This window comes from Ostrinia furnacalis, unplaced genomic scaffold, assembly GCF_004193835.3.
Source record: "Ostrinia furnacalis isolate ACB-3 unplaced genomic scaffold, ASM419383v2 OfSCF1486, whole genome shotgun sequence".
NCBI classification, from domain to species: Eukaryota; Metazoa; Arthropoda; class Insecta; order Lepidoptera; family Crambidae; genus Ostrinia; species Ostrinia furnacalis.
In genome coordinates, this window is record NW_021131725.1 from 154,322 (window position 1) to 181,133 (window position 26,812).

Below are 26,812 nucleotides of genomic sequence, written 5' to 3' on the forward strand. Positions count from 1 at the left end.
GTCATACAATGATACGATTACTAAGATATACATATTATAAAAATAGACATATCAACGACAAAATCAAATATAAAAAATATACAACCATATTAAAAAATTGTATAAATAACTCGCAAAAAAACTGTAATAAAAAATATATAGGGACATGTACAAATAAATGTAAAGCATCTTGGACTCTAATAAAAAATTCTAGTAATTTGAAATTAAATTATATAAAAAAAATTACACATGACGGCAAAAATATATACGAACCAAATGACACAGCGAACCTTTTTAATGATTATTTTGCAATATTAGGCGATAGGGATAGCACGACAAATGTGCTAAATAATACCCACAACCACGTCCAGTATGTGAATGATACAATTTTTCTATTTCCCACTGACAGTGATGAAATAACTAAAATAATTGCGAATCTCAAAAACAAAAACTCTGTAGGATATGATGAGTTCCCTACAAAAGTTCTCAAGGCTACTAAAACTGTAATTGCGCCAGTATTGAGTTACTTAATTAACCTGTCTTTTACACAGGGCATTTTCCCTGAAAAATTAAAAACAACCATTATAAAGCCTATACACAAATCTGGAAACACTGACACATTAGATAATTATAGGCCAATTGCTTTAGTACCTATATTATCAAAAGTTATAGAAAAGGCCATGTTTGCCAGGTTGACAACCTTTATAAACAAACTAAGCATTTTAAATAAAAATCAAAATGGCTTTCAAAAAGGCAAATCAACAGCTCTGGCTACCTTTAAAGTTATCGAGAAAATCATGAGCCATGTAGACAAATCAAAAGAAGTTACGGCAATTTTTTTCGACATGAGTAAGGCATTCGATTACGTATCGCATGAACTCCTCTTAGCTAAGTGTGAAAAATATGGCCTTAGAGGTAAAATCTACAATTGGCTAAAAACTTACCTAAGCGAAAGATTACAATACGTAGAGATTAGAAATCTAGATAAATATTTAAATGAAAGGACATATAGATCATATACACAAAATAAGATCACTNAAGTCAAAAGAAGCTATAACAATAAATTATATGACTAAAATCATTTCGAAATCTGCCAAATTCTCGATTTCTGCATGAAAAATGTGACAACGCTCTTAACTGCCAACGTGCCAAACTTATCCTTCAGTCAAAAGTTATCCGACGATTGAAAAATCAGCCCTTAGTGGCGCCATATGTCAGAAGCGATTGAATCGTTGTGTATGGCTAAAATAATTACGTATTGCTCTGCTCTCGAGGTTACCCAATATTTCAGTAGCTCAGTGCCCTAAGCATTCGAGCAGAAAGCAAGAAGCCATGGATTCATTTCCCACCTGGGGCATTGATTTTTTTTTCTACTAAAATCATGTGCAAAAAGATTTTCTCACAACACATTTTCGCAGTAAACCTACAGTATCTACGCTCACCGTGTGATAGTAAGTGTAAGTATGCCTCGTAGGATCAGTGGTCCAGGATGCGTAGGTTACCGGACACTATTTTGTTCTCGAGAACTGCGCCAGAAGGGATATCAATTCGATCTCCGTGGTTGGCTATGATTATTACGGTGCCCTGGAAAAGAAAAAGGTTGAATTAAAACCGGGAAAAAATATTTTCAAATATTAAAACAAATAATTTTCCAATGATTTGACAAAAGAAGGGGCTAAAAGTAAAAAAAAAAAGTTATGGTAGATAACACCAGAATACTTTTAAATTCGTTGCCTAACAGATATACCTACTTAATTTTGGTTTTACTTGGACTATCAGAAGTCCTTTGTTCAACTAGTTATGTATAGTAAGTGCCCGAAAAGATGCTATAAGCTGGTGAAGATCTTGTACAGAAGAAAACAGATAAGACAATACATTTTCGTTTCAAAATAGCACTTATTAGAACTATTGATAATCCCAGTGTTGAGCTCAATATAGTATCTTTAGTTTAAGTTCTAACTCACCTTCAAAGAAACTCCTCTTCCGAACGTCACATCTCCCGAAACGGTCAAATGATCCAGCTCAATCAAATCCGGAATAGTCGCGAATCTGTTCAAGAACTCTTTCACTTTCGCGAAATGGTTGTCGCCGAGTTTCACCAGCGGCGTCGAAGGGAACATCCTTTGTGGAGACATTACCAAGGATCCGTGCGACAAACTGTATAAGTTTGACATCACCAGCAGGAGATCTGATGTCTTTTTCACTGGTAAGAATCTGCTCCTAGGCACATTGACTCCAATGCCTCCCTCGAAGCACTTCATAGCGGCACCTACAGCTGTTTCTAATTGGATCACGTTGATCCCATCACCCAAATGCTTGTTGTTGACAATAATCTCCATATTCAAGGAACCCTGGTCTACTACTCGTTGGATGGCATCCAACTTCGCCCAGAGATTGTTGGTGTTGAAGAATTTGAACTGGCTGACCGATTTGAAGTCGTCTACGTGTTCTTTTGGGACTTGAGCTATTTCAAGAAGACGCAGCTTATCTTCATACTGAATAAGGGTTCCTCCTTTGACATCAGCCCTGGTCTTGTCAGTGACTTCCATGACGAATTCTGAGATGGTCTTCTGAGGATCTGGGTTGAGGAGTAGGTTAAGGATGTTAAGGTCAACAGTAGCTCCAAGGTTATCAATGTTGCTGATGAAGCAGTAGGTGCGGCCTTCCTTGATGAACTTTTGGAGGAGGCCGGAGTTGTAGAACGACTCGTAGAAATCGCCGTGCCCGGGCGGGTACCAGCTGGAAGAAAGAGGAAAATTAATTTTGAGATTTAAAAGATCCAAACCATCTAGCCAGGGTCGAGAGTGTAAGTCAAATTCTTTATTTACTGTCTATACTGTAATGGAGACTAAATGACTAAATAATGATGAGCTCGATTACGTTTTATCATCATGAGAACTTAAAAGACGTGAACTTCAATGGGCTAGTTTCGCTATTTAGTCATAGGCAAGAAAAACAATAATCACAAGTCAACATTACAGCCTTTCACAAAAGTCAGCAAGAATTTGTCGTATTCCGAAAGTGTTGTGTTTCATTCTCTCTCTCTTTGAAAGTTGCATTTTTCTAAAGTTGCCTCATCTAAAAAAAAGTGTTCTACTTAATTATGGCAACACTCACGCATCGATATCGGCATGAACATCTCCTGTCTTAGCGACTGGTAGCAGCGACTCTCTGTTGATGCGAGGATGGCAGAACTGTTGCAATGTTGCCACATCTAAATAAACTATAATGGCAACACTCACGCGTCAATATCGGCATGAACATCTTTTGTCCTAGCGACTGGCAACAGCGACTCGCGGTTGATGCGAGGATGGCAGAACTGTTGCAATGTTGCCACATCTAAATAAACTAAAATGGCAACACTCACGCGTCAATATCGGCATGAAAATCTCCAGTTTTCGCGACTGGCAACAGCGACTCTCTGTTGATGCGAGGATGGCAGGACTGTTGCATATTGCCACATCTAAATAAACTAAAATGGCAACACTCACGCGTCAATATCAGCGTGCACGTCTCCAGTTTTCGCGACTGGCAACAAGGACTCGCGGTTGATGCGAGGGTGGCAGGACTGGTTGAAGGTGTGGATGTCCAGCTTCAGGCCCTTGTACTTGCGGATCACTTTCTGTGTGTCGTCGTCCGTGTTGAAAGAGTTCATTAGCACTAGCGGCACGTTGCATTTGTAGGTCTTGTTTAGATGCTGGATGATTGGAAATAAACATAAATCATAACATAATGCTCTGCCTCTTCTATTAATTTATCTTTAGCCCAAAGGTTAGATAGTAGCAGATAGTAGGGAAGGTTTATTCGGCTTGAAAACGCTGTTTATAGTGCAAATAAGTTTTAAATAAATAAATGATACAAACAAATCGAAGATTTCTAAGGCTGGGTTGCACCATCTTACTTTGACTTTAACAAACGTCAAAAATCTGTCAAACTCCATACAAAATACACCGTTTATCGTTATAGTCACGGTTAAAGTTAGGTAGATGGTGCAACTCAGCCTAGACAAGATAGATCCTAGATAGCTTGGATCAAACTCGCGGCAGATGCCGGTTGCTAAAATTAATTTCAAATCAAGTACGGACGACAGCATATCAAGCTAAACACGGTGGAGTCTTATCTCGTTGTAATACAGGCTATTTTGCAACAAAAATTATATGCTGTCAACTATAGCCAAAGTTTTCTTTAGCTTTTACTAGCTGACCCGGCGAACTTTGTTCCGCCTTAATGGCAATAAATAAGCAGACTTTTTTTTAATTTCGAACGGGATAAAAAGTATCCTATGTCCTTCTCCTGGCTCTAAACTACCTCCCTGACAATTTTCAGCTAAATCGGTTCAGCCGTTCTTGAGTTATAAGTGGAGTAACTAACACGACTTTCTTTTATATAATAGATAAGATTATATCTAACAAACAATAACGTCTTTTGCCACGTTAAATGTAGCGTTCAAGTTCGTACGAACTCGCTGTTATGATGTCACGCACATCTCAAGTGTCAAATTTGCTCTAAATTGATAAAAGCGACTGTCGCAACGAACACTGTTGTATCTGCTATTCATATTCATTCATTTTTCAAAACAAGTCAAGAGTGTATTTTACAGAGCATCATAACTCCACTTTTCTTACCTCAATCTGCTGCACAGTCAAGTCCAAGAACGTGAGCTCATTCCTCACTTGTATGACCGACTTGGGTCCCTTACATCCCATGGAGGTCCCCAGGCCACCATTCAGCTTCACCACCACCAGTTTGTCCAGCATATGGTGGATGTGGTCTGTGGTCGGCGTCGGGAGGGTGGTGTAGTCTATGACCGCCCCTTCTGGGAGTTTTTCGATTTTTTCCCATGTTACTGATGGGCCCTCTGGAAGAGATGATGATATTAAAGTAATAGTTAAACGTGACTGAGTTTTTCAGCATTTTTTCTCAACACTTGCTGATAATAAGGGCTATCGTTTTAGCGCTCACCAGTTTGCGCCACTGTAGAGTAAGGTCCTGTCACTTGCTAGTAGCGAAGACAGTGGCACCAACTGGTGAGTGCTAAAGTGGTAGGAGGACTATCGCATTTGCACTCATCAAGATGGCGCCACTGTAGAGTAAGGACCTGTCAATCGCCAGTGGTGCCAACTCTTAAGTATAAAAACGATAGCCCTCATTATGCTTGGCCCTAAGTGATGGTAAGGCAAGCCAACAGCTAAATTAGGCCGTGTATGAGTGCTACGAAAAGGGCCCACATACTCGTACTGATAAAGATTTTTTATAGTAAGTATTTTATAGTATTTTGTTAGAAGTTTATTCTAATGGTTTCCAGCTTTATTTCCACATGAATAATGCATTTACTTACTAAATTACTTTTTAATTAAGTTTTATAAGGCTGACCATTATAAGTAGGTATAACTGAATTGCAATTATCTCCATCTTTAGTTATTATCTTTTATAACTACAGTAAGCAGAGCATTGTAAATATATTTATTGCGTCATACTTTGTGACCTTATCTCTTGAATTAAATTAATTTCAACTTATTTATACGTTTGTTATAAACGGAGGAATGAACCAAAATAATAATTGCTAAAGTACTTCCAAACACGGTTTAGCTATGAGATTAGAAACTGCGATTATAGCATACTGTTAAGACTTTACTTATCTTGACCAATTACACGATTATCGCGTAAATAATCGATTATTTTAACGATAAAAATGTTTATAGGCTTGTGCGTGTCTAAATCCTGACTATCTTACATCACAATCACAAAAATTGAAGTAACCTTAGTGAGATGCCTATTCGTTGGTCCGTGTTTCGATCTCTGTCGCCCGCTGGACTAAATACGTGGTGAATCCACTCCTCACACAAGCATATTATACTTAGTGCACAATTTGGTACTTGACACCATCAACAAATAATACCTAAGAATTAAAAAAAAAATACTTCAGCTTAGCCCTGAAAATTGAGTTGACTTTCAGTTTGCTGTTTAATCCCATTTTTAGGTTTGCTAATCATTGGGAAAAAATCCCATCCAGTCACTGCTGTACACAATGCATTAATAAAAATCGAAATACTTAAGCAACCGAAAGCTTACTGTAAGAAAATACAGGTTACAGTGTTACCAACGAGTATAGGTGTGACCGGATGCATGGGATTTCGTTTCCTAACGAGTAACTGTTACGAGTCACACCGAAACGAGTAACAGTGTTACTCGTTTTGGTGTGACTCGTTGAGACCAAGCGATCTTTAGTGGCTTTAATTAAATCATAAATAATATTTTTTCAATTGAGTTGTCTGAAACGCGTCCCGTGATGTCTCAGATTTGCTATACAAAATATGTGATTGGTAAAACGCACAAATCACAGCTCATAAAAGTTTGTCAATGAGGGCTATCGTTTTAGCGCTCACCAGTTGGCGCCACTGTAGAGTAAGGTCCTGTCACTTGCTAGTCGCGAAGACAGTGGCACCAACTGGTGAGCGCGAAAGTGGTAGGAGGACTATCGCATTTGCACTTATCAAGATGGCGCCACTGTAGAGTAAGGTCCTGTCAATCGCCAGGGGTGCCAACTGTTAAGTATAAAAACGATAGCCCTCATTGATGCTTGCTTAAGTGAAGCAGCAAATCGAACTCACAGCGTTGAATAGAGCTTTGTGATTGGTTCGTGGTGGTTCGTGTTTGACCCTGTGCGTCCACGCACACTGTGAAACCTCATAGTAATGTTTGTAATGTCATATCAAGTACCCAAATCCCAATCAAAGATTCACTTACGTTCAGCCAAGAACCTGCTGAACAAGTTCTTGAACCCTCGGAACTCCTTCTCCACCAGGGTCTTCCTGTTGTCAGGGAGAGTGCTGACCAGCCTCTCCAGTTCCACCTCCACCCTGGCGAGGGCATCCCGCTTGGTCGCCTCCTTGAAGTCGCGCGAGCCTGACGGCGTCCGCTGGTGACTGCGGATCTGGTGGAAAAGACACCTTAATGAATGAGGGTTAGTATGAGAAGAGAGGTCAAACTTGCTTAAACTGGTGACTGCAGATCTGATGGTGAATAAGAACCATAAGGAACAGGGGTTCCAATGAGTAAAGGAAGCTTTGCTTGCTCTGAAATCTGCGGATTTGATAGTGTGAAGGGTAGTAACGTAATATGATGAATAGAAGGTAATATGAGTAGACAAATCAAGGCATGCCCTGGTGACTGCGTATCTGATGGTAAAAAAAACGTAATGAAAGACTACAAAGTAGAAGATCCAAAGGGCTTTAGTCTAAAAACAATAAATGCGCCTAAATATCGCGAGCGCCAACCATGTCTAGGTTATTTCTTTTAACAGCTAATTTTATGAAAAATGTATCATGTCTTAGGCTGAGTTGCACCACCTAACTTTGACTGTAACTATAACGATAACCGGTGTATTTGGTATGGGGTTTGACAGGTTGTTGACGTTTGTCAAACTTAAAGTAGGATGGTGCAACCCAGCCTTACAGTAAGTGCGCATCTGCGGAACTACACACAGCAAACCCCTTCTCTAACAGGCCTATTTGCAGAAAAAAATCGCTAGGTCAAATGCTCAACCTACCTCTAGCAAACCCGCAGTTCGTGGTTCGGAATGATATTGCCATTTATAATTGTTAGATCATATAATTCGTTGAGCACAAACACTTTTTCCTTATCAAAGAATTTTAATTGATAAGATAATCGTTAATCTCAGGAACTATTGGTCTGATTTTCTATAACATCACTCTAAAGCCAATAAAGGCGGAGCAGTAAAGAAAAGTGTTGCAAAAACGAGAAATATTATTCAAACCATTTTCACGCGTACAAAGTCGCAGGAAGATCTAAGGCTACTGAATTACCTACCAATTGTTTCCTCCAACTCATTGAGCAAGGTCGAGGGCGCCACTGTTTGTTTGGCTCGGACGAACATACGAGTAAGTTATGAAGGTTAACGTGTCTTCCTTTGACTATGGACCATCGTCATGACCAATTTCACCTTGTTCAGTTTAATTACCCAGGTTAATTGGGAACTAATTTTAATAAACTAATCGTGTCTGTCAGAAAACTACCTTATGTAAATAATAAAAGCATTTATAAAAGGATAAAGATGTGTGTTTTGTACACACATCAGACTAACATTTTAGTTACAAAATTATAATTTTTCGGATTATTTACATAATATTAAAAAACAGTATTTCTGAAAACCTATGTAGTACGATATGTATATTATAGTTTCAGTTTGTATATTTGGTTTTGAGGCAGTGACCTTATATTTTATCTAAGCAGTAGGTAATCTCCTTGCACTCTAGAGTATTTTAAAGTAAAAATACATTCCAATTTAAAAATGTACTAAACAACAGCAAAAGTAGGGAAAAGGCTTTCTAAATTGTGTTCCAACCAAATCTAGGGAGTGGATCACCATGAAAAAGGTTGAAAAACACTACTCTAGAGCAACGATGTGACACACAATAGCGTTTAATTACATGCCATAATGAATACCGATTGTAAACGCAATCTGCATTAAAATTACTTATTATACGTAATTCGTTTTAAGTCAATTGTTTGATTTGTCTTGTTCAACGAATTTACGAGAAAAAAACTTCTCAAATATTTGAAAAACTGAAAAAGGAGGTATAGCCAGTACCTACCTCTGTAGTCAAGGATTCCGGGAGAAGCTCGCTTCCACCTTAAGCCTGATCATCACTTTCTATTAGTGAGATGCAGGCCAAGAGCTTCCTCTTAGTGGATTTAAACAAATCTAGATAAATATTTAAATGAAAGGACATATAGATCATATACACAAAATAAGATCACTGGCGTACCGCAGGGTAGTATCCTTGGCCCATTGTTATTCCTATTGTATATTAATGACTTCCCAAAATCCACGCAACATTTTTGTACATTATTTGCTGACGATGTATCGGTGGTGATTCCAAATACATATGACTCATTGACAGAATATAATAACGACATTAACAATACAATTAACGACGTAATCAACTGGATGAAGAATAATAATTTGAAAGTTAATATTAAAAAAACCAAATATATTCAGTTTCATAATCAGAGAAATAATAAAACTTGTAAACTATCAATACAGCATAATGGACAAAACATTGACGAAAGTAATGAAGTAGTCTTCTTGGGGATAACCCTAGATAGTAGGTGCACATGGAAGCCACACATACATACGCTGTGTAATAAGATTAATAAGTTTGCATACGCATTGTGGCGCCTAGTGAACATTACAGATGAAAAAACTGCTTTATTAGCATATCATGGATATGTGGCTTCTATGCTTCGATATGGCATTATATTNTGATGAATAATATAATAAATCCTACTAGCTCGATTGATGGTTTCATCAATTTATTTAAACCAGGTTACCTTTAATAATATTTTTCGTTCATTTATGAAAATACTAGCTTTCCGCCCGCGGCTTCGCCCGCGTGGAATTTTGTCTGTCACAGAAAAACTTTATCGCGCGCGTCCCTGTTTCAAAAACCGGGATAAAAACTATCCTATGTTCTTTCCCGGGACTCAAACTATCTCTATGCCAAATTTCATCAAAATCGGTTGCGAGGTTTAAGCGGGAAAGCGTAACAGACAGACATACAGACAGAGTTACTTTCGCATTTATAATATTAGTTGGGATCAAATTAGCCCGTAATCCTGAATCCTGATACATAAATTTAGCCTATTAATTTAACACATGTACGACTGTACTCAGTGTTGCACTATCAAATGCAATTGAAGCGCCTCTATGCCAGGGTTTTTATGTTCCTGGTCAGGCTATAATCGTTATTGAATTATGCTTGGTGAATTTTTGACATTGAGTATCTACTATTGACATTTATATTGACATCTTACATTGATAATATTTTAATGGAATTTGTTGAAATGTTTAATAATTAATTAATTTAATATTTGCATGTCAGAAATGACTAATTGTGAGACCTAACCATTAACTGTATCCATCTCCTGTACCACATTTATAGCAAATAAATGATGATTCTGATGATTCTGATTCTGATTCTGACAACCAATAAATGTCCCTCCTTTTGGTGCAGTCGGGTAAAAAGACGGTTTTTAAAGGTTTGAAAGTGTTGTACACACTTCTTACGTTCTCTACTTTACTACGAACGGCAGCTTATCAAGTTAAACGTTGTAGTATTTAATATCGTTGTAATAGGTACTAGTTTGCCATAAAATTGTATAGGCTTATATGCTAGTAATACATAAAACTAACCATAAAGGAAAAACGACGTCAAATTCTTCGAACGTAAAGAATTCAAAGTCCATAAACTAGTAATAATTGCGTTACAAATAAACAAACATACCCAAGACTTCAAAATGTCGTTTTCACGTGCCATAGTTAATCACATGCACAGAATCACTACAAAGATTAATTAATTACAATCACTATAAAGAAAAATAACCTATTTCACAAGGTAAATGTAGATAATATCGATTTGTGCGATATATTCGTAAAAAAATGATAGGTGCGCGTGAGCATATCCCCGTGCGATGTCGCCGACTGACGAATAAACGGTGAGTTCCGCTGATAAAGTAATTGCCGGCTCGTTATCTGGCACGCTGTCACACCGAAATCCGATAAAAACTTTGGAAATGATGTATTCCGAATGAATAAACTGTTGCCATATTGCTGTTAACTATGGTCTAAGAATGACGTATTACAGAATAGGTACACGTATTATTTAATTTAAAGATGATACATAGTTGGGGGAGGCCTTTGTCCATCAGTGGACGTCATTTGGCTGAAACGAACGAACATAGTTTTTTTTTATGTGACAGGAGGCAAACGAGCAGACGGATCACCTGATGGTAAGTGATTACTTACTAGGTAGGTAGCCAGTTCGTTTGTGGTTGAGGATTTCGGGTGAAGCTCGCTTCCACCTTCAGTCTGATCATCTCTTTCCATCAGGTGATATGTAGGCCAAGAGCTTCTCCATTGTGGATAAAAAAATAGATTTGGAACTAGAATGAGATGTTTCTTCTAATAGAATATTGGGAATCACCGAATCGGAAGAACTGAATGTAGAGTACGAATATACATCATCCTCTTTTATGCAGTTGGGTAAAAAACAAAGAGCGTCTGTGTGAATACCGCCAATTTAACCAATTTAAGATGAACAGATTGGCTCGTATGTAACTAAAGAACACAAATTGAACTTTGCGCGGAAAGTCTGGCCAACTGCGTATTCAGATATGCGTAAAAAGATTTTTGTTTTGATTCTACTTTAGACCTCAGTCTCACTAAGACGAGGTGTAAAAAATATTTGTCAACTTGTTATGCAGAAGCTGTATTAGGAAAAAACTAACTGTTAGGTTCTGCTACTTTGATCGCTAGTAAATACTGGCGATATGAAAATCAGAATTCAGTTTTTAAAGTTACATTGCATATTATAATTACTTAGGTAAGCCTAAATAATGGCTACCAATTAAAATGGAAAAGTCTAATAATAAAGATCTCATGGAAAAGCAAGAATGTTTTCTTTGTTTGTAAATATATTTGTGTAACTTTAGTATTGTATTACGGAGTCTATTCTGAAACTTATGTAAATAATTTACAATTTAATCTTAGGTGCGATAATAGACCATAAACAGCTTTGAAAACAAGATAAAAGAAAGGATTTCTTATCACATTTAATTGCTATAGAGATCCACACTACAATATGATAAATAACATAACAATCACTACGTTATGTACTACTTACTATGAATACTATGTTACTACAAATAACACTAGTGCTGTTACAATAGAATTTGATTCAGTGCAACTACTTTTAAAAAAGCTTGTTTCTTTGCTTTTGAAACTTATGGATAGAACAATCTATGCTAAGATCAGGTTCGAATCAATTCAGGGATAAAATCTAAAGCGAGGATATTTGATCGAAAATAGGCCAAAAAAAATGTACCAAGAACCTATGAAGGGTGAAGTAAACAAGTTGCTTAAAGTAATGCAAACGATTTTAAGAAAATCTTTCGTAATTTCTAGAAGACAAAAGTGGGAAATAGTGCTCTTTAGAAAATGTCCTTTTTGGAGGTTTAAGATTTAAGAAATGGAAAAGGGCACATCAGAAGATGAAAGGGGATGAATCTGAGACATTTCACTCATTGTCCATAGGTACTGAGAGATTTATTGTAGCGTGCTGAAGCACTGCTTTGCCGACGAGGGAGTCTCTTGTCATTATTACTATATGTTGTTCAACTATGACAGTGGCACTACTCGTGTTTACTCTGTCCAAGGCTGCCGCCACTATTCATTGCATAAATTGTACAGATCTACATATTATGCTGAGATGTCATACAGCTGAAGCAAGTTTACATTGAATTTTATTCTATTTCAAATTCTTAATTAGTATGTAGACTCTTTTCAGGGCACTTCTTAAATAGGCATAGCTTGCCAGCTCTTTGGGATAAAGCAATTAAAAATCCTCCTAATACATTAAAAATCAGGTGGATTCATGAGATCAACTTGAAGAATATGATAACTTAAACTGAAAATAACCCAAAAATAATAATTTCAGTGATGAGGAATGGGGGCTAGGGCTACTTTACGATTTATAACCATTTGAACGCCATAAAGTTAGCTGGGGATTTATTATGAGTGCACAATCATTTGAGATGATGATTATGAGTCAACTGATGACGATTTAAGTCAATCATTATGCCATATGATGACAAAGCAAAATTGGAAAATACTTTAGTTATTTTATCCTTCCCTGAATGAAAATGAATACCTACCGGGTTATTTATATTTGTGTACGTAAAACATTGCCTTATGTACTGATTTGTTTAAGCAATTTATCATCAAAATCTGATGATAATCAGAAGGATGTTGATTGTTGATATATCAACACACCTCCTAATGACTAGCTAAAAGCTAATAAGTGCAAGTAATCGTTATGCGATGACCATGGCGGTGCAAATATAAATATTGTGGTGAAATATTATATTGGATGACCACGCAAAATAGCGTGCAAAATAACTAAGTACGCTTCTTGCACAAGAATGATAGACCAATACATTGGAAGAATCTAGTATCTCAGTCTCGTGGCTAGTCATCATTGTCATCATTTTCAGCCATAGGACGTCCACTGCTGAACATAGGCCTCCCCCAATGATTTCCACAATGGCCGGTTGGTGGCGGCCTGCATCCAGCGCCTTCCCGCTACCTTTATGAGGTCGTCGGTCAGCCTTTTGGGTGGACTTTCTACGCTGCGCTTTTCGGTACGAGGCCTGCACTCCAGAACCTTGCTGTACTCGTGGCTAGTACTCGTAATATATTAGAAACACGGATTTATTTCTCTTTAGTTCCTAAACGGCTCTACTTAGCAGTTTAACATCATGTTACTTTTAAACTACTAAATAAAGTAATACCACAGAATAATAATAAGTACTACGGTAATACTAAAAACTGTAATGAAACTGGATTACTGATATAGTTTAATATCGTAGTCAATAAAACTTTTCATTTTATTTCTTTTTTAGTATGTGAGCCTTACCGTACCGGAAAGCGCAGCCATAGGCGCAGCGTAGAACGCTCACCCACAAGGTGGACCGACGACCTCATAAAAGTAGCATTAAGGCGCTGGATGCAGGCCGCCACCAATCGGCTATTGTGGAAATCATTGGGGGAGGCTTACTTATGTTCACAATGGACGTCCTATGGCTGAAATTATAATGATGATAATATGAGGCTTCACTGTTGCTATAGGTTTTAAGTAACCAAATTGCTTGTATCCCAAGTAAATAAATAAATATTATTAAAATATGTTGAAAGATATAAGACCATCCACATACTGAAGTGGGTAGGAGATAACCCTGTGTATTTAATATTTCGCCATTAATAACTAATTATAAACTCAAGATAACATCTGTGAAGTGTCAACGAAAAGGGTGATAATAAGATAATTTTATTATATTATTATTTTATTATCTTCTCGTAGTAGCGTAAGTTTCCATTTATTAATTTAGGTAGGCGTAACTAAAAAGTTATGAATTAATTATTGAATAATTAATTATTTATTTACTAAAGTTAATAATGTACACATCTATACTAATATTATAAAGCTGACGAGTTTGTTTGCATGAACGTGATCTCAGGAACTACTGGTCCGATTTGAAAAATGTTTGTGTTGGATAGCCCATTTATCGAGTACGGCTTTAGGCTATATTATAACGCCACCCTACAGCCAATAGGGGCGGAGCAGTAAAGAAAAATAATAGGAAATATTATATTTTCATGCGTACGAAGTTGCGGGCACAGATAGTACAATATAATACAAGCAAAAAATGCATCTATATGCAATTATCTCCGACGGATGCTAGGCTGATGTAAACAGATAAGTTATGGATATTTTAAAATTATGTTTACAGTTTGTGTATTATTATTACGACATAACCGTAGATGTACCAAGGACGCTTTAAAGTCAATAATTATATGCCAGTCCATAAAAATCAAGTGCTATCGTCATTCTATTTAATACAATACTCGTAGCTAATTTGTTTGTTTGCAATTTTTCATGGAGTTATTAACGAATATTTAGAGAAGACGTCGCATTTAAATGAAAATTATTTGTAAGTCAATTTTTCTTAGAAATATATTAATTTTCTTACACGCCACAAGCATTAATTGTACAGTTACATACAGTAATGTCTAAAGTATCTGACGAAATAATTAATACATAGTGATAACATAAATAATTATATCAAGCAAAGTATGGCCATATTTTCAGAATATGGCATGATTTTCAGTTTTCTGCTAATCTGTTTACTTAAACGCATTTCTCAAGTGTCATAAACTATTTTCACTTTGGCTAGAAAATAATTAAAATATACGTACTTTGCTCAGCATAAAGACAGGCATTTAAATAAATCCTTAAATATTATACTACTGTTTGCACTGATAATAAAATTATAATGCACGAGTGAATATTGGTTGACGAGTCGATAATTCCAGTCTTTTAAATAAATATTACGGCAGTTAAGCGTAAATAATTTAACTTTATAACCCTACACACTCACGTCATTTGGTATAGCCAAACTTTGACGTTGAATTTCAAACTACCCGCATAAAGTTTCGCTAAGTTTTGATATAACGAGTTATTTCAGTAGATTGTCGAGTTATTTTTGAAATAAAAATTATGTGTGAATAATACTATAACTACATGTTACTTTCACACACAGTGAAGTTACTTTAGTCAAATTTAGTAGGGCTTGAGAAAATGTAAGTAGACGAATATCAAAGTACCTATCTACTGGCCATCAACAAAAGGAAGGTAAAATAGTATTGCAGATCTTTGAATATTTATGGCATTTGCTTGAAAAACCACACGTGTAATTTGATGAACACTTATGTCCGTTTTGTATTTAAAAAATTTCAAACATCCAACCTTGCTGAGTAAATCCATTGAACAATCCACAGATCACAATGCCTTTATTATGCGCACGCGCCGCTCGTTCCGCGGATACTGGGCGAGGAGACCGCCGGGACGACATATAAACTGGTGATAACTTATCGTTAGGGCCTTTGAACTGTTTAGATCGCGGTCAGACGTTTTGTTCTTCACATAGTCATCCAATTAAATAATAGATTAGGTACGGAAATCTTTGGGTGCCTTTGGACTGTTAAACTACGTGATAGACCACTTCGTGACTTTTTTATGGTTAATAAAGCAGGTATTTGACCACAATCGCACCTGCTGTTAAGTGGGATGCAGTCTAGGATGGTACGTATCTGCCCTGTAAGTGCCTATTCACTCGCACCTTGAATAGGTCCGGATTATAGTCTTCGGGAAAGACAGTAGCAGGCAGCGAATTCCAGCTGTTCGCATTATAAGAGTCGTCGAAACGCTTAGTGCAAGCTGGTGGAATGTCTCCCTATCCCTAAAGACTATTGGACAATATAACATAACTTTTCAGTTCTTTTTATATTCTTTCAGACTGCTGAAACTTGTCATCATTAAATCAATAGATAGAGACTATAGGTACTATCACTATTCTGAAAAACGACACTTAAACGGCACATTCAAAAACTTTATTATCAGAATCAAACTTAGATTGATCATCCTCATATTCTGTAATTTCAGACTTGAATCAAATTTTGTCTGTATTTAAAAATTAAATCATTAAAATAGTCGAATATCTATGCATAACTTACTTTGAAAATGAGTAGGTAATCAGTAGGTCAGTGGAATTAAATTAACAAACATCAACATTATCTGATTTAAAACAAAGGAATTATTAAAATAAGTTTTCGGTAGATTTAAAAAAACGTGAACTAATAGCAATAGTCATTTAAAACATTTAATTTTGAGTGTATTTATTTTCCGTATACGTAAGAATGACGGTTAAAATTTATCAATGATTGGGTGTATCACAGTGAGTAAGCATATTACGTAGTACCTAAGTAAAAACTACCTTAGTATCCGAACAGTCAGCAGTAGTAGGTAAATAAAAATTTGTCTTTATTATGTACTGATTTCACTAGTATAATTCACTAACTCACTAATTATCTGAACCAAAATTAAGCAGGTACCTAAAACCTACAGGGTCAATTAGATAACGGACTTTGTGTCAGTAACATCTACTCCCAGTGAGATTCGAACCCAGAACTGAACAAGGTGACCATCAGTACCAAAGTAGTAATATACTGAAAGCCTACAGTCTTAATTAAGTTAAATAATTAGGTACTTATGAAATGAACCTACTCTACTCTTATTATCTGTTATTACGTAGTACTTACTATTATTCTGTGTTATGACGTTTAAAAACAAAATACCTATCGCGATGTAAAATTGTTACAACGCCATCTATTTACACCAGTGCAAAACCGCCCCAGCTATTAATAAAAAACATGCTTTTGTTGTAAAGGATAAATAATAAAAACTACTAATCTAACAAATTTTAAAAATCATAATAAGTCAGCTGATTTTGTTATCAGAGCATAAGCTATTATTTAGTATGGTATGATCTAGATACTTTAATCTGTCTGTATAATAAACAAATATTTTGTTTTATGTATGAACATTTTTGCTCTCAATAGGTACTTAAAAGGAGGCTAAATTGTGTAAATTATACATGAATAAAAAGGAACTTAAAGTATTTTTTCCTGAAACTTTCTATTTAGTTTCAAAGCTAGTACTTCATGGTACAACATGGAATCTTCTAGACTCTATAAGATTCCATTTCCCACAATCTAGAAAAGCTAGCTCAATCTCAAATCACATTTGCATATTTTTAATGAGATTTTGAATAGCAAAAATAAATTATAATCATTATATCTCATTAATGAACGTAAAATTAGTAAATCACATCAACACCTTATGGGTGAGATGTGAACACCCAAGCCAATTTAATATGTATTTTATAAAGTTCTCAAAGTAAATAAATATATCTTAAAGCCTCATTACTGAAAATTAAATAAAAGAAAGAGAAATATCTAATATAATTGTTATGTACATTTAACATGTCTTACCGCTGGCCTGAGTCTGTCGCTGTTTTCCTGGAAGTTAGTAATTTGTGTCGGTTAGTGCATACAGAAGAAACATATCAGCTTTAAAAGCAGAAGCTTTTTAAAACTCATGTGACAGTCATACTAAACTATACCAGTCATTTATTAGAGTATAATAAAAACTACAGCTCCACTTTACTTTCAAAGAAAGGAGGCAGCATGGCAGCGCAATAAAGAAGGATTAGAATAGAATTCGGTGCAAGTGTAGACAAGTCTTTTTTCTTTTGTTTTATTAAGCTATTATCTCTAACGACACTGGCTTTGGCTCCTGAGAAGGTCAGCACTGAACTAATTACTAGTTTTTTAACTATTCAATATTTAGCTGAAATAAACCTAATTTGAATTCCTCAATGATGAGGGTGTTAATGATTGTTTAGCTTGTTTTTTTAAGGAATGACAAAAACTAATTAGATATTTAAAATGTGCTTTGTTTCTATGAACCACTTGAGTGAGCAGTTTCATCATAATATCATTTCCCTTATCAAATCTATGAAAATACTAATTTAGGCATTGTAGAATCCAAAGTTTATGTCGAAATATGAGTAAAATCACTGTTGAGATAGGAATTTGTGACAAGATTCTTTGTTACTAGGTTATGAAACATTTCCAAAGCAATGCTTTGATTACCCTATTGGACCTACTATTTAGCAAGTTTGTGGGATACTCTATCTAAACTTTTAGCCAGTGATTCGCCTGTAAAGTCAAGTGCGCAGACCTCTGCCCACGTATGACCTCTAGCACCAGGCAAGGTCGCCGTAGATAAATAAATAAGACGCACGCATCGAGTTGTTTTATCACGTCTACATTACTAGTATCGGTGGCCGAACGTAAACTATGTGAAGATAATAATGTTTGTTACCTTCTTATCGGCTTCTCTGTTATCAGCCATGGTCACTTTCAGTAATAAACGTAAGTTTTTTACTGTTTCAGAGTTTGTAACACGACGTTCCGGCAGCAGCGATTGACAATCAGGTGATTGTCAAAATTATCAAAAAACAAAATGTCAAATTTTTGGCGCGTGCGTTCCGATACTTCCGTTGCATAATGAAATAGTACAAGTTTTACAAAACAATAAAACTTGTATTATTGAGCAGAGACGATGCACAGCATCTGGTGAGAGATGCGTCTACTTCCGGTGTAGTTTTTTACCATTTTATACCTTAAATGACGTCATTTCCGCAATTATTTAATAGGAATTGATTTGACTTACTTCCGTTTGCCGCCATTTTAGTCACCTGGGGGCGAGCTTGCTCGGAGTTCTTCATAGAGAGCTCACCAGGAGGCCTTNAGATAGCAACATTCGAAACTTCGGGTAATGTTTTTCAGAGTAACCCCGTTGCTCCCATTTTTTCATCTCCTCAGCACGTCACGTTGCACCATCCGCTCACAACTTCGTCCAGCAATAGAAGGCTAAAACGAAACAAAACAAAAACGTTCTTACCCTCAAATTAGCGCCACCGTCCTTTTGCAACTCCTGCTCCCGTTTCTCCATCTCCTCAGCTCGCTGCTGCATTCGCTGCAGCTTGGCCGGGTCCTTGACGCCTCGGGCTACCGATTCAGCTTGCCTGCGCTCGGCTGCTTCGGCCTGCTGGCGACGTCTGGTCTCCTGGTGAGCGAGACAGCTTAGGTCAAAGAAAAATCTTGTCAAAATCATTCCCAGGGAGCCACACGTCTTTTGAGCGTCGCGTCGTCGTTTTGCTAAAGTCCGGTCGCCGAGCACATAGAATTTCGTCCAATGACCCCAAGCTATCCATCCTTATCGTTCGCGCGTAATTATATTGCTGTCGCGCTCGCACACTCAATAGGGCCGCCCATTACACAGTCGCGAGCGCAACAGCAATAAAATTACGCGCGAGCGATAAGGATGGGTTGCTTGGGGTCATTGGATAAAATTCTATCTGCTCGGCGACCGGACTTTAGCGCCTTTTGGTCTGGTTTTAACCCATCTAACCAGGTATTATACCATAAGTACTTATTATACAGGGTGTCCCAAAAACAATGGATAACCCTGTAACCATNGTCCGGAATACACTCGTCCCCTTTGGCGCCAACCACCATCACGTACATGTCGTTCGCGGTCACACACGCGCGGTCAATTGCAGATGTTGCTAGTTTGGAAGTTAAAGACGCTATATGAAGAACTCCGAGCAAGCTCGCCCCCAGGTGACTAAAATGGCGGCAAACGGAAGTAAGTCAAATCAATTCCTATTAAATAATTGCGGAAATGACGTCATTTAAGGTATAAAATGGTAAAAAACTACACCGGAAGTAGACGCATCTCTCACCAGATGCTGTGCATCGTCACATGCCGAATAATTAGTACTTATTCAATGAAATTAATAAAAAGCTGCAACGTCCTAAAACCTCAACTTACGGGTAAAACAATAAAAAACGCTATAAAAATGTAAAATCCTCTTGCTACAATTTATTAACAAAATTATGCATAACGAAACGTATAGATGACCCACGCTGAACTGTCCCGCCAAACTCAATGACAGGGGGGCGCTACCATCGTTCAACTATATGGTTTCCAACATGGCAAAAATCTGAACCAGCGATCCGGTATTGACAGTGGCGCCCCACTGTCAATGTCATCGACAGGACAGTCCAGTATTTTGGAACTATATTTAGTTTTAACGGGTTTGCGAGTCATTTCTCAAAGTCCCGATGGTCCCGGGTTCGATTAATGTCAAGGAATCAATATCAATCGAAAAGATTGGAATTGGAATACTCTCAATTAAACTGCTCAACTTGAGTATGATGCAACGTGTTGATTTGATATTCACGAAAAGTGAATACGTACTACTAAGAAAGGCTAAAACCTTAGTTAACTTATCTTAATTTTATATGACAGTTATATTCACTCATATTTTGAGATTATTCTGCGGCTGAACTGTTTCGGATGGAAATCTTATACTTTTATGTCAACATGTTGTAGGTATATTTAATGCAATAAAATAAAATCCCTCGTCATTTTTAACTCTTTTATTAGACATTTATTATAATATTTATACATCCATTTCATATAATACTTCATTAAAACACTTATAATACATTTACATAATCCTCTTTACCAATATAATTATACAATTCTGATGAAACAACATTAATGTAGACATCTACAATACATCAATTTATAATTAACTCATTAATTTTATCGATAAAGAGAATATACTTTAGTTGTGTAATGGATACATTTATTTCTTCAATTTACAATCAATCAAAATAACAGCCAGTTATACTAGCTTATCTTTCTTTGAGATATAAATATATCCATCACTATCAACTCTAATACGAGTATACACATCAATATAGTACATAAAACACGTATAGTATAGGTACAAAAATATTACTTACTTAACATTTAATCGTGTAGAAACACCGTCGAAAAATGACAACATGGCTCAGACTAAAAAACAATACTAGTGTTGTAACGGACTTGTCCATATCTTTGCAGGACTCAATTAATACCATTTTTTCTTGAGCAAGGATATAGGACAAAAACAGGACAATTTCCACCTCTTCTTCTCACACATTACCCTGTGTATCTAGTTTGGTACACCCCAGGAAAAACTTTACATAATGTCACCAACATTTAAATTAACCTTGTGGTTATTTATTTTTGTCTAAAAATAGATGAAGATCGAATCAAAGTATGAACTTCTTTTCAGTGCAGAGCAGATGACAAAATTATTGACTGTTTTACTATTAAATACGCCGTATTTTCTTATACATTAGGAAATTAATTATTTGGACCTGAAGAAAACTAACGATCAATCTTTGCTCAAGGAAATACAACACTAATATCACTCAACCGAAGGTCCGCAATACACATACAGACTGATCTATTTTGGACTTTATGACTATCAAAAGAGACTCTTCATGAAGCCCTCTTACTTCCAAATGCGGTAACTCAACACCTTCACGATAGCTTTCAATATGACAAATAAAAGTGGCATTGATGTTTGACTTTGAACCTTATCTGCAAAGCAATAAGGAATATCAAAAACACTAAGGCCCAGAACAGACTAGACGGTGAAACGCAACTGCAACGAAACTGCAACTGCTAGTTACTTTTGAGTTGCATCTAAGTTTCTGCCATAGCGTCCGTTGAGAGACCACACATGACGCGACCAGTTTGAAACTTTCAGTTTCAGTTTCATTCATAAGAATCATCAGAAAGTTGCAGTTTCGTTGCAGCTGCGTTTCACCGTCTGTTCTGGGCCTAAGACTAATCCAAAATCCATAAAATTCAATTCTTAAGTAGGTACTCGGAATTGATGATTCACAGCGTCTGTATGTGTAGTTTGCGCCTCACGGTAATGCGACAAGCGTCGCTTCATATCACTTCTACACCTATCCCAATTGGGTGGCACATTTCGTTAATGTACAGTCAACGAGATAATACTTTTCATGAACATTCTGTTGCTGACTGTACCTTTTCGTTATCCAACAATTTATAGATGTACTCCTTTACTCATAAATATCAGTTTAATTTAATGCCATTTTTAGCTAAGAGACAAGAGAGCTGTGTCACTTTCTTTCTTTCTACAGTGAAAAGGGACAAAACTTTTACATAACTCTGTTATTTTTAGGAATAAAGGGGTCAAATACAGTTACGAAATCAGAGTAAAAATATAGACTGTTGACAATTACTAACAACAAGTGTAGGAATAATAATTGTAACATTGAAATACACTCGCGAGCAAAAGTAAGTGATTCCATAGTTTTGCTCGCGAGTGTAGAAGTTGTAGAACACACTCAACTAACACTAGCTGGAAATGTTTGTCTTAACCTGTAGGCCATGATGCGCGCCATGATAAACGTTTGTTTAGGCATTTTATCGATTTTACGTGATAAGTTTGTCGTCTAAATCCCACGATAAGATTTTCCCACGATAAGAAGCGCACTCCGCGCGCGCCGTGATAACTTTTATCGACCTCAAAAGTATGGGCATAATCGATAAAATGGCGTGATAACCGCTTATCGCGGCGCACATCTTAGACCTACTGGCTGGTGAAGGTAACGGTATAAAAGTCTACATTGTGCTTTTAATTAAACTGTGCTGTGTACAAAATAGTGTACTATTTATGTATAATAATAGAAAGATATATATTTTTCTCAGCTGTAAACAAATATTACAGTCATAAAGACATCAGACTATAACATTTTGTTGCAAAATCGCAACTATTACGACGACATAAGATGCCATAGTAAATTAGCTTGAGGTATACATAGAAATAGCACCTACTCTAACATTTATAAATCTAACATGAATTCTAATATCTATAGGGTTTTTCTTTCAATAAGTGCTGAATACCTTTACTTTTGAAGAGTAAAAATGCTAAAAACGTTGGTCCAAAGGTAGAAGTCTCCAAACTTTTTAAAAGGTCTAATTTACTCTACGTGTTAAAGAAGATCCATCGAAGGAGTTAGTATACAATAACTGCTTGGAAAATTTGTAGACATCATAAGATTATTACACACCTTATACCTAAAACATAGGGCTTAATTTTGAATGTCTGTGAATAACCCGTGGGAGAGAGTGCGAATGTGTTGAGTAATTTTAATCTTAAAATATAACAACAATAGAGGTGCATATTAAATAACAACTATTCTAGTGCACGTATTACAGAATACAGACAAACAGACGAAATAAACCTGTCTTTTGTTCGATTTTATCGATAGGAATATAAACTTTTTCTAGACTGTAGATGTAGGTATATCGATAGTATGTCGCGGCCGAAGGAACTAAAATTGTTGAAGAGAAAATGTGAATCTCAAATTTGTATGCTTCTTAAATAAGAGTAATACTTAGAAATTTGCAAGGTACATTTTAAAGTTAGCTCAGATTGAATACCACAAAATATAAAACTGCCTCAACTGATTAAAAACCTTTGATCTACTGGTAACTATACAAAAATGGACAATAACTTAAACGAATTCAATAAATTAGGCCATAGACAAAATTTTGATGATCTGACCTCTAAAACAAGGGGAATAGAGGTTAATGATCATCGAGCTCTATTAGTGTTGCCATCTCGCGTGTGGGTTGCCGGTGTTGCCATCAGTTCTTGTATTTATATCTTTCTACCGCCTGGGATGGACCAGGGCGGGCCTCATCTCAGTTGGACGTCCACTGGAAACAAGAAACAATACATAAAATTAGCTTATGTTGTTAAAAAAGTAGATCTAATACCAATTCATTTAATTTGTAATAATCTTCAGTCAAAAAGTGATCGAAAAAAATCGCTTCAATCGATTTCATATAAAAAATCCCGCGCGCAGACGCGTTGTCAGTGTGTTGTGCCGCGCGTGTTTTCTATACAAACTGAGGTACTTGCATACAATAATTAAATCTGTCGTCCCGCGTACCGCGGCGGAGCGCGGCGCAGTGTGATAACCGGCTAAGACGATATTAGACAAGAAAATCAACTAAAGCGCCTTCCCGCAAACTTCGCCGGATTGTCTGTCCACTTAATGGGAGGCTGCCCACATTACGTCTTACGGCTCGCGCAACTTTTCTGCCCCAATGATTTTATCAGTTGTACAAGCTATGTGCACCACCCACTGGCACTTAAGTCTGAAATAGCAGTTCTTACTACTACAGTACAGTGGACCACTAGGTGGACCGACGATCTGGTGAAGGTCGCGGGAGGTGTCTGGATGCGAGCGGCGCAGGACCGGTCTTTTGTGGAAATGCTTGGGGGAGCCCTTTATCCAGCAGTGGACGTCTTTCGGCTGAAACGAACGAACAGTTCTTACCCTTAAGCTTAAATTAGCCCCGCCCTCCTTTTGCAACTCCTGCTCCCGTTTCTCCATCTCCTCAGCTCGCTGCTGCATGCGCTGCAGCTTGGCGAGATCCAGCAATGGAAGGTTAAAACGAAACAAAACAAAAACGTTCTTACCCTTAAATTAGCCCCGCCCTCCTTTTGAAACTCCTGCGGGGGCCTACTCCGAAACACTGTTTACGTAGTTTCGGGTCTATCTGTCACCGTCCCTCGCGCTGTCATCTCGCTTTGCGTTAGAGGGATAGCAATAGAGATGAAACGGATATCCGGTAACTATCCGGTAGGCCGGATATCCGGCCTAAATTTACTATCCGGCCGGATACCGGATAGTAGCTCACTATCCGGCCGGATACCGGATATTAAAAACAACGACGACAATTTCCTATAGTAAAATGAAATACATTAATCTTTGAGGTAAATACCAATAAAATGGCTTATAATAATAACGGCTTTTATTTAAAGTCCAAAAAGTTACAAAAAAGCCATATTAAGGCCTTTCAAAAAACTAATTTCTTTTTTTGGGCTATTCATTCTAATGACGAATACATAAATAAATAGTAAATATCTGATAGATGTCGAAATATTTCCAAATAAAATAGGTGATCTTTTTGATGGTCTGATTATAGCCTGACCAGGAACATAAAAACCCTGGCATAGAGGCGCGTCAATTGCATTTGATAGTGCAACACTGAGTACAGTCGTACCTGTGTTAAATTAATAGGCTAACTTTATGTATCAGGATTCAGGATTACGGGCTAATTTGATATTTTCATGAATTAACGAAAAAATATTATTATAGGTAACCTGGTTTAAATAAATTAAATGAAAACATCAATCGAGCTAGTAGGATTTATTTTANAGGGTTATCCATTGTTTTTGGGACACCCTGTATACCGCAAAAATGCAACTTTTTATACTACCTACTTTTTATGCAAAAATACTACCAAATTGCAAGTTAGTATTGTGGAATCAATGATAAAAATAAAAAAAAAATAAAAATAAAAAATGAATTTATTGCCTTTGAACCATTGATGATAGAAACCTTCCTTGCATTCATAGCTTAAAATATTGATGAAAAACTACACTAAAAATCGTTGGGAATTCAGTTGGTCGGGCTGGGGTTACAGAGGTATTATTTACAATGGCATTTGTAAAGTATGTAAGAAAAATATAAAATTCAGTATAGGAGAATAAATGCAAATACATGAGATATTTAAAAAATATTAGGTATTTAAGGTAAATATTTACATTACCTAATATTAATACAAGTTAATAATTGTGAACCCTTTATTGCATTAAAGTTACATTATGGTGTCTATTTTGAGTGTGGTCTTGTACATTATGTACAATGATAATAATTATATTATTTCTGTGCAATGTATGTGAAAGTTAAGTCAAGTGATTGTGCTATTTTATTAAGTTAAGTATAAGATATTAATCCTATAATCATATTAGATTTTTTGCCTAATTTAAGATACTAATTTATGAATTTCATAAAAATTAATTCTTTATGAAAAAACATGATTAAAAAGTAGGTACTTACTTAAGTAACGTATTGCACAGTAGCATCTTTTTGATAGATCCTAATACCTAATAGGTTATATGACTAAACAAATTAATAAAGTAAAGTAAAAATTAAAAAGTACTTATTACTAAAAGATGTTACATTGTACAATTTATTCTGGCGATCTCTGCACTAAGTTATTATATTGTGTAAATAGTTTTAAAAAATATATTATAAAAATTAAAGTATTGTGCTGTTGTGGCGAAAAATTATCAAGCAATACCGAGAAGGGATAGTAATTAAAAGAAAAGAACCAGAAACTCACAGCATCAGGCGTTAGCACGTCGGAAGCAGAAGGCCTACAACAGGATGTAAAAATCCCCATTTCTCAAAAATATCACGGTTTTTCATGAAATTCAAATAAAACTCCTGTTTTTGTGTTTCTGCAATCAGCTGCTCTGTCTTATCATAAATGTCAACAACGTCAACAATGTCAATTTGACAAAATAGTGTTGTGTAGAAAAAACGATTTCAATCCCCTTGAAACTGGGTCGAGCAACGCTGTCTAATCTGTGGAGTGATAATCGATATTTCACTTCAATTAACAACATGATTTTTTATTTAAATAAAAGAAACATCAAGAAAGTTTTAATTAACAAACATATTAGTATGAATATAATATGAGACTTAACACTTAACAGATTGATTAAAACAGTTGACAAAATTAAGGGGCCACGCACGACCACGTAAATAAATTATAAAATCAGACGAAATTAAATTATAGAATAATTTAAGAATTATTTAGCTAAGCAGTCTCTGTCAGTGTTTAGCTTGATGTGCTATCGTCTCTCCGTATATCAACAGGTGTGTTGTGTTTTTGTATGTTTTTGTTTCAAACATCCATTTTGTAAAGTGTAGGTAGAAAAGTAGGACTAATGACCATAGAATAATTTATTTCTAGTTGAAAAAGGCTGAAAGAAACTATAAAATTATTGCTTAACCATTAATAATTTCTATTTTATTATTATTAAA

General features: G+C 36.2%; 2 protein-coding genes across 6 annotated transcripts; both read right to left on the reverse strand.

The window, feature by feature from the left end:
• Window positions 1-1,360: 1,360 nt before the first annotated feature.
• Window positions 1,361-18,457, reverse strand: UGP (UDP-glucose pyrophosphorylase). 5 transcript variants are annotated; one of them, XM_028304719.1, is made up of 7 exons: window positions 18,345-18,457; window positions 17,450-17,476; window positions 6,727-6,913; window positions 4,605-4,837; window positions 3,471-3,676; window positions 1,944-2,718; window positions 1,361-1,563 (listed from the first exon to the last, which is right to left on the reverse strand). In XM_028304719.1, the coding sequence occupies exons 1-7, from the start codon at window positions 18,372-18,374 to the stop codon at window positions 1,456-1,458; spliced, it is 1,566 nt and encodes a 521-aa protein (XP_028160520.1). In that variant the 5' UTR covers window positions 18,375-18,457; the 3' UTR covers window positions 1,361-1,455. The 5 variants fall into 5 exon arrangements, with proteins under 5 accessions (XP_028160520.1, XP_028160522.1, XP_028160524.1 ...); XM_028304721.1 differs by lacking the exon at window positions 17,450-17,476 and having other exon boundaries at window positions 18,345-18,456; XM_028304723.1 differs by lacking the exons at window positions 17,450-17,476; window positions 18,345-18,457 and adding an exon at window positions 15,366-15,509.
• Window positions 18,458-18,854: 397 nt separating this feature from the next.
• On the reverse strand, window positions 18,855-26,284 carry Svip (small VCP interacting protein). Its single transcript, XM_028304716.1, has 2 exons — window positions 26,106-26,284; window positions 18,855-19,091 (listed from the first exon to the last, which is right to left on the reverse strand). Exons 1-2 carry the CDS (start codon window positions 26,163-26,165, stop codon window positions 18,870-18,872), a joined length of 282 nt encoding a protein of 93 aa, XP_028160517.1. The 5' UTR covers window positions 26,166-26,284; the 3' UTR covers window positions 18,855-18,869.
• Window positions 26,285-26,812: the final 528 nt, after the last annotated feature.

What these genes read in the sequence shown, in the direction of transcription:
- UGP (XM_028304719.1), bottom strand. Translation starts at nt 18,374, where the DNA reads ATGGCTGATAACAGAGAAGCCGATAAGAAG. An exon ending in GCGACAGACTCAGGCCAGCG is followed by an intron (nt 6,914 to 17,449) that starts GTAAGACATGTT and finishes CTTTTCCACCAG; the next exon opens with ATCCGCAGTCACCAGCGGAC. An exon ending in GAAGAGGAGTTTCTTTGAAG is followed by an intron (nt 1,564 to 1,943) that starts GTGAGTTAGAAC and finishes TTTCTTTTCCAG; the next exon opens with GGCACCGTAATAATCATAGC.
- Svip (XM_028304716.1), bottom strand. Translation starts at nt 26,165, where the DNA reads ATGGGGATTTTTACATCCTGTTGTAGGCCTTCTGCTTCCGACGTGCTA. An exon ending in ACGTGCTAACGCCTGATGCT is followed by an intron (nt 19,092 to 26,105) that starts GTGAGTTTCTGG and finishes CTCGCTCACCAG; the next exon opens with GAGACCAGACGTCGCCAGCA.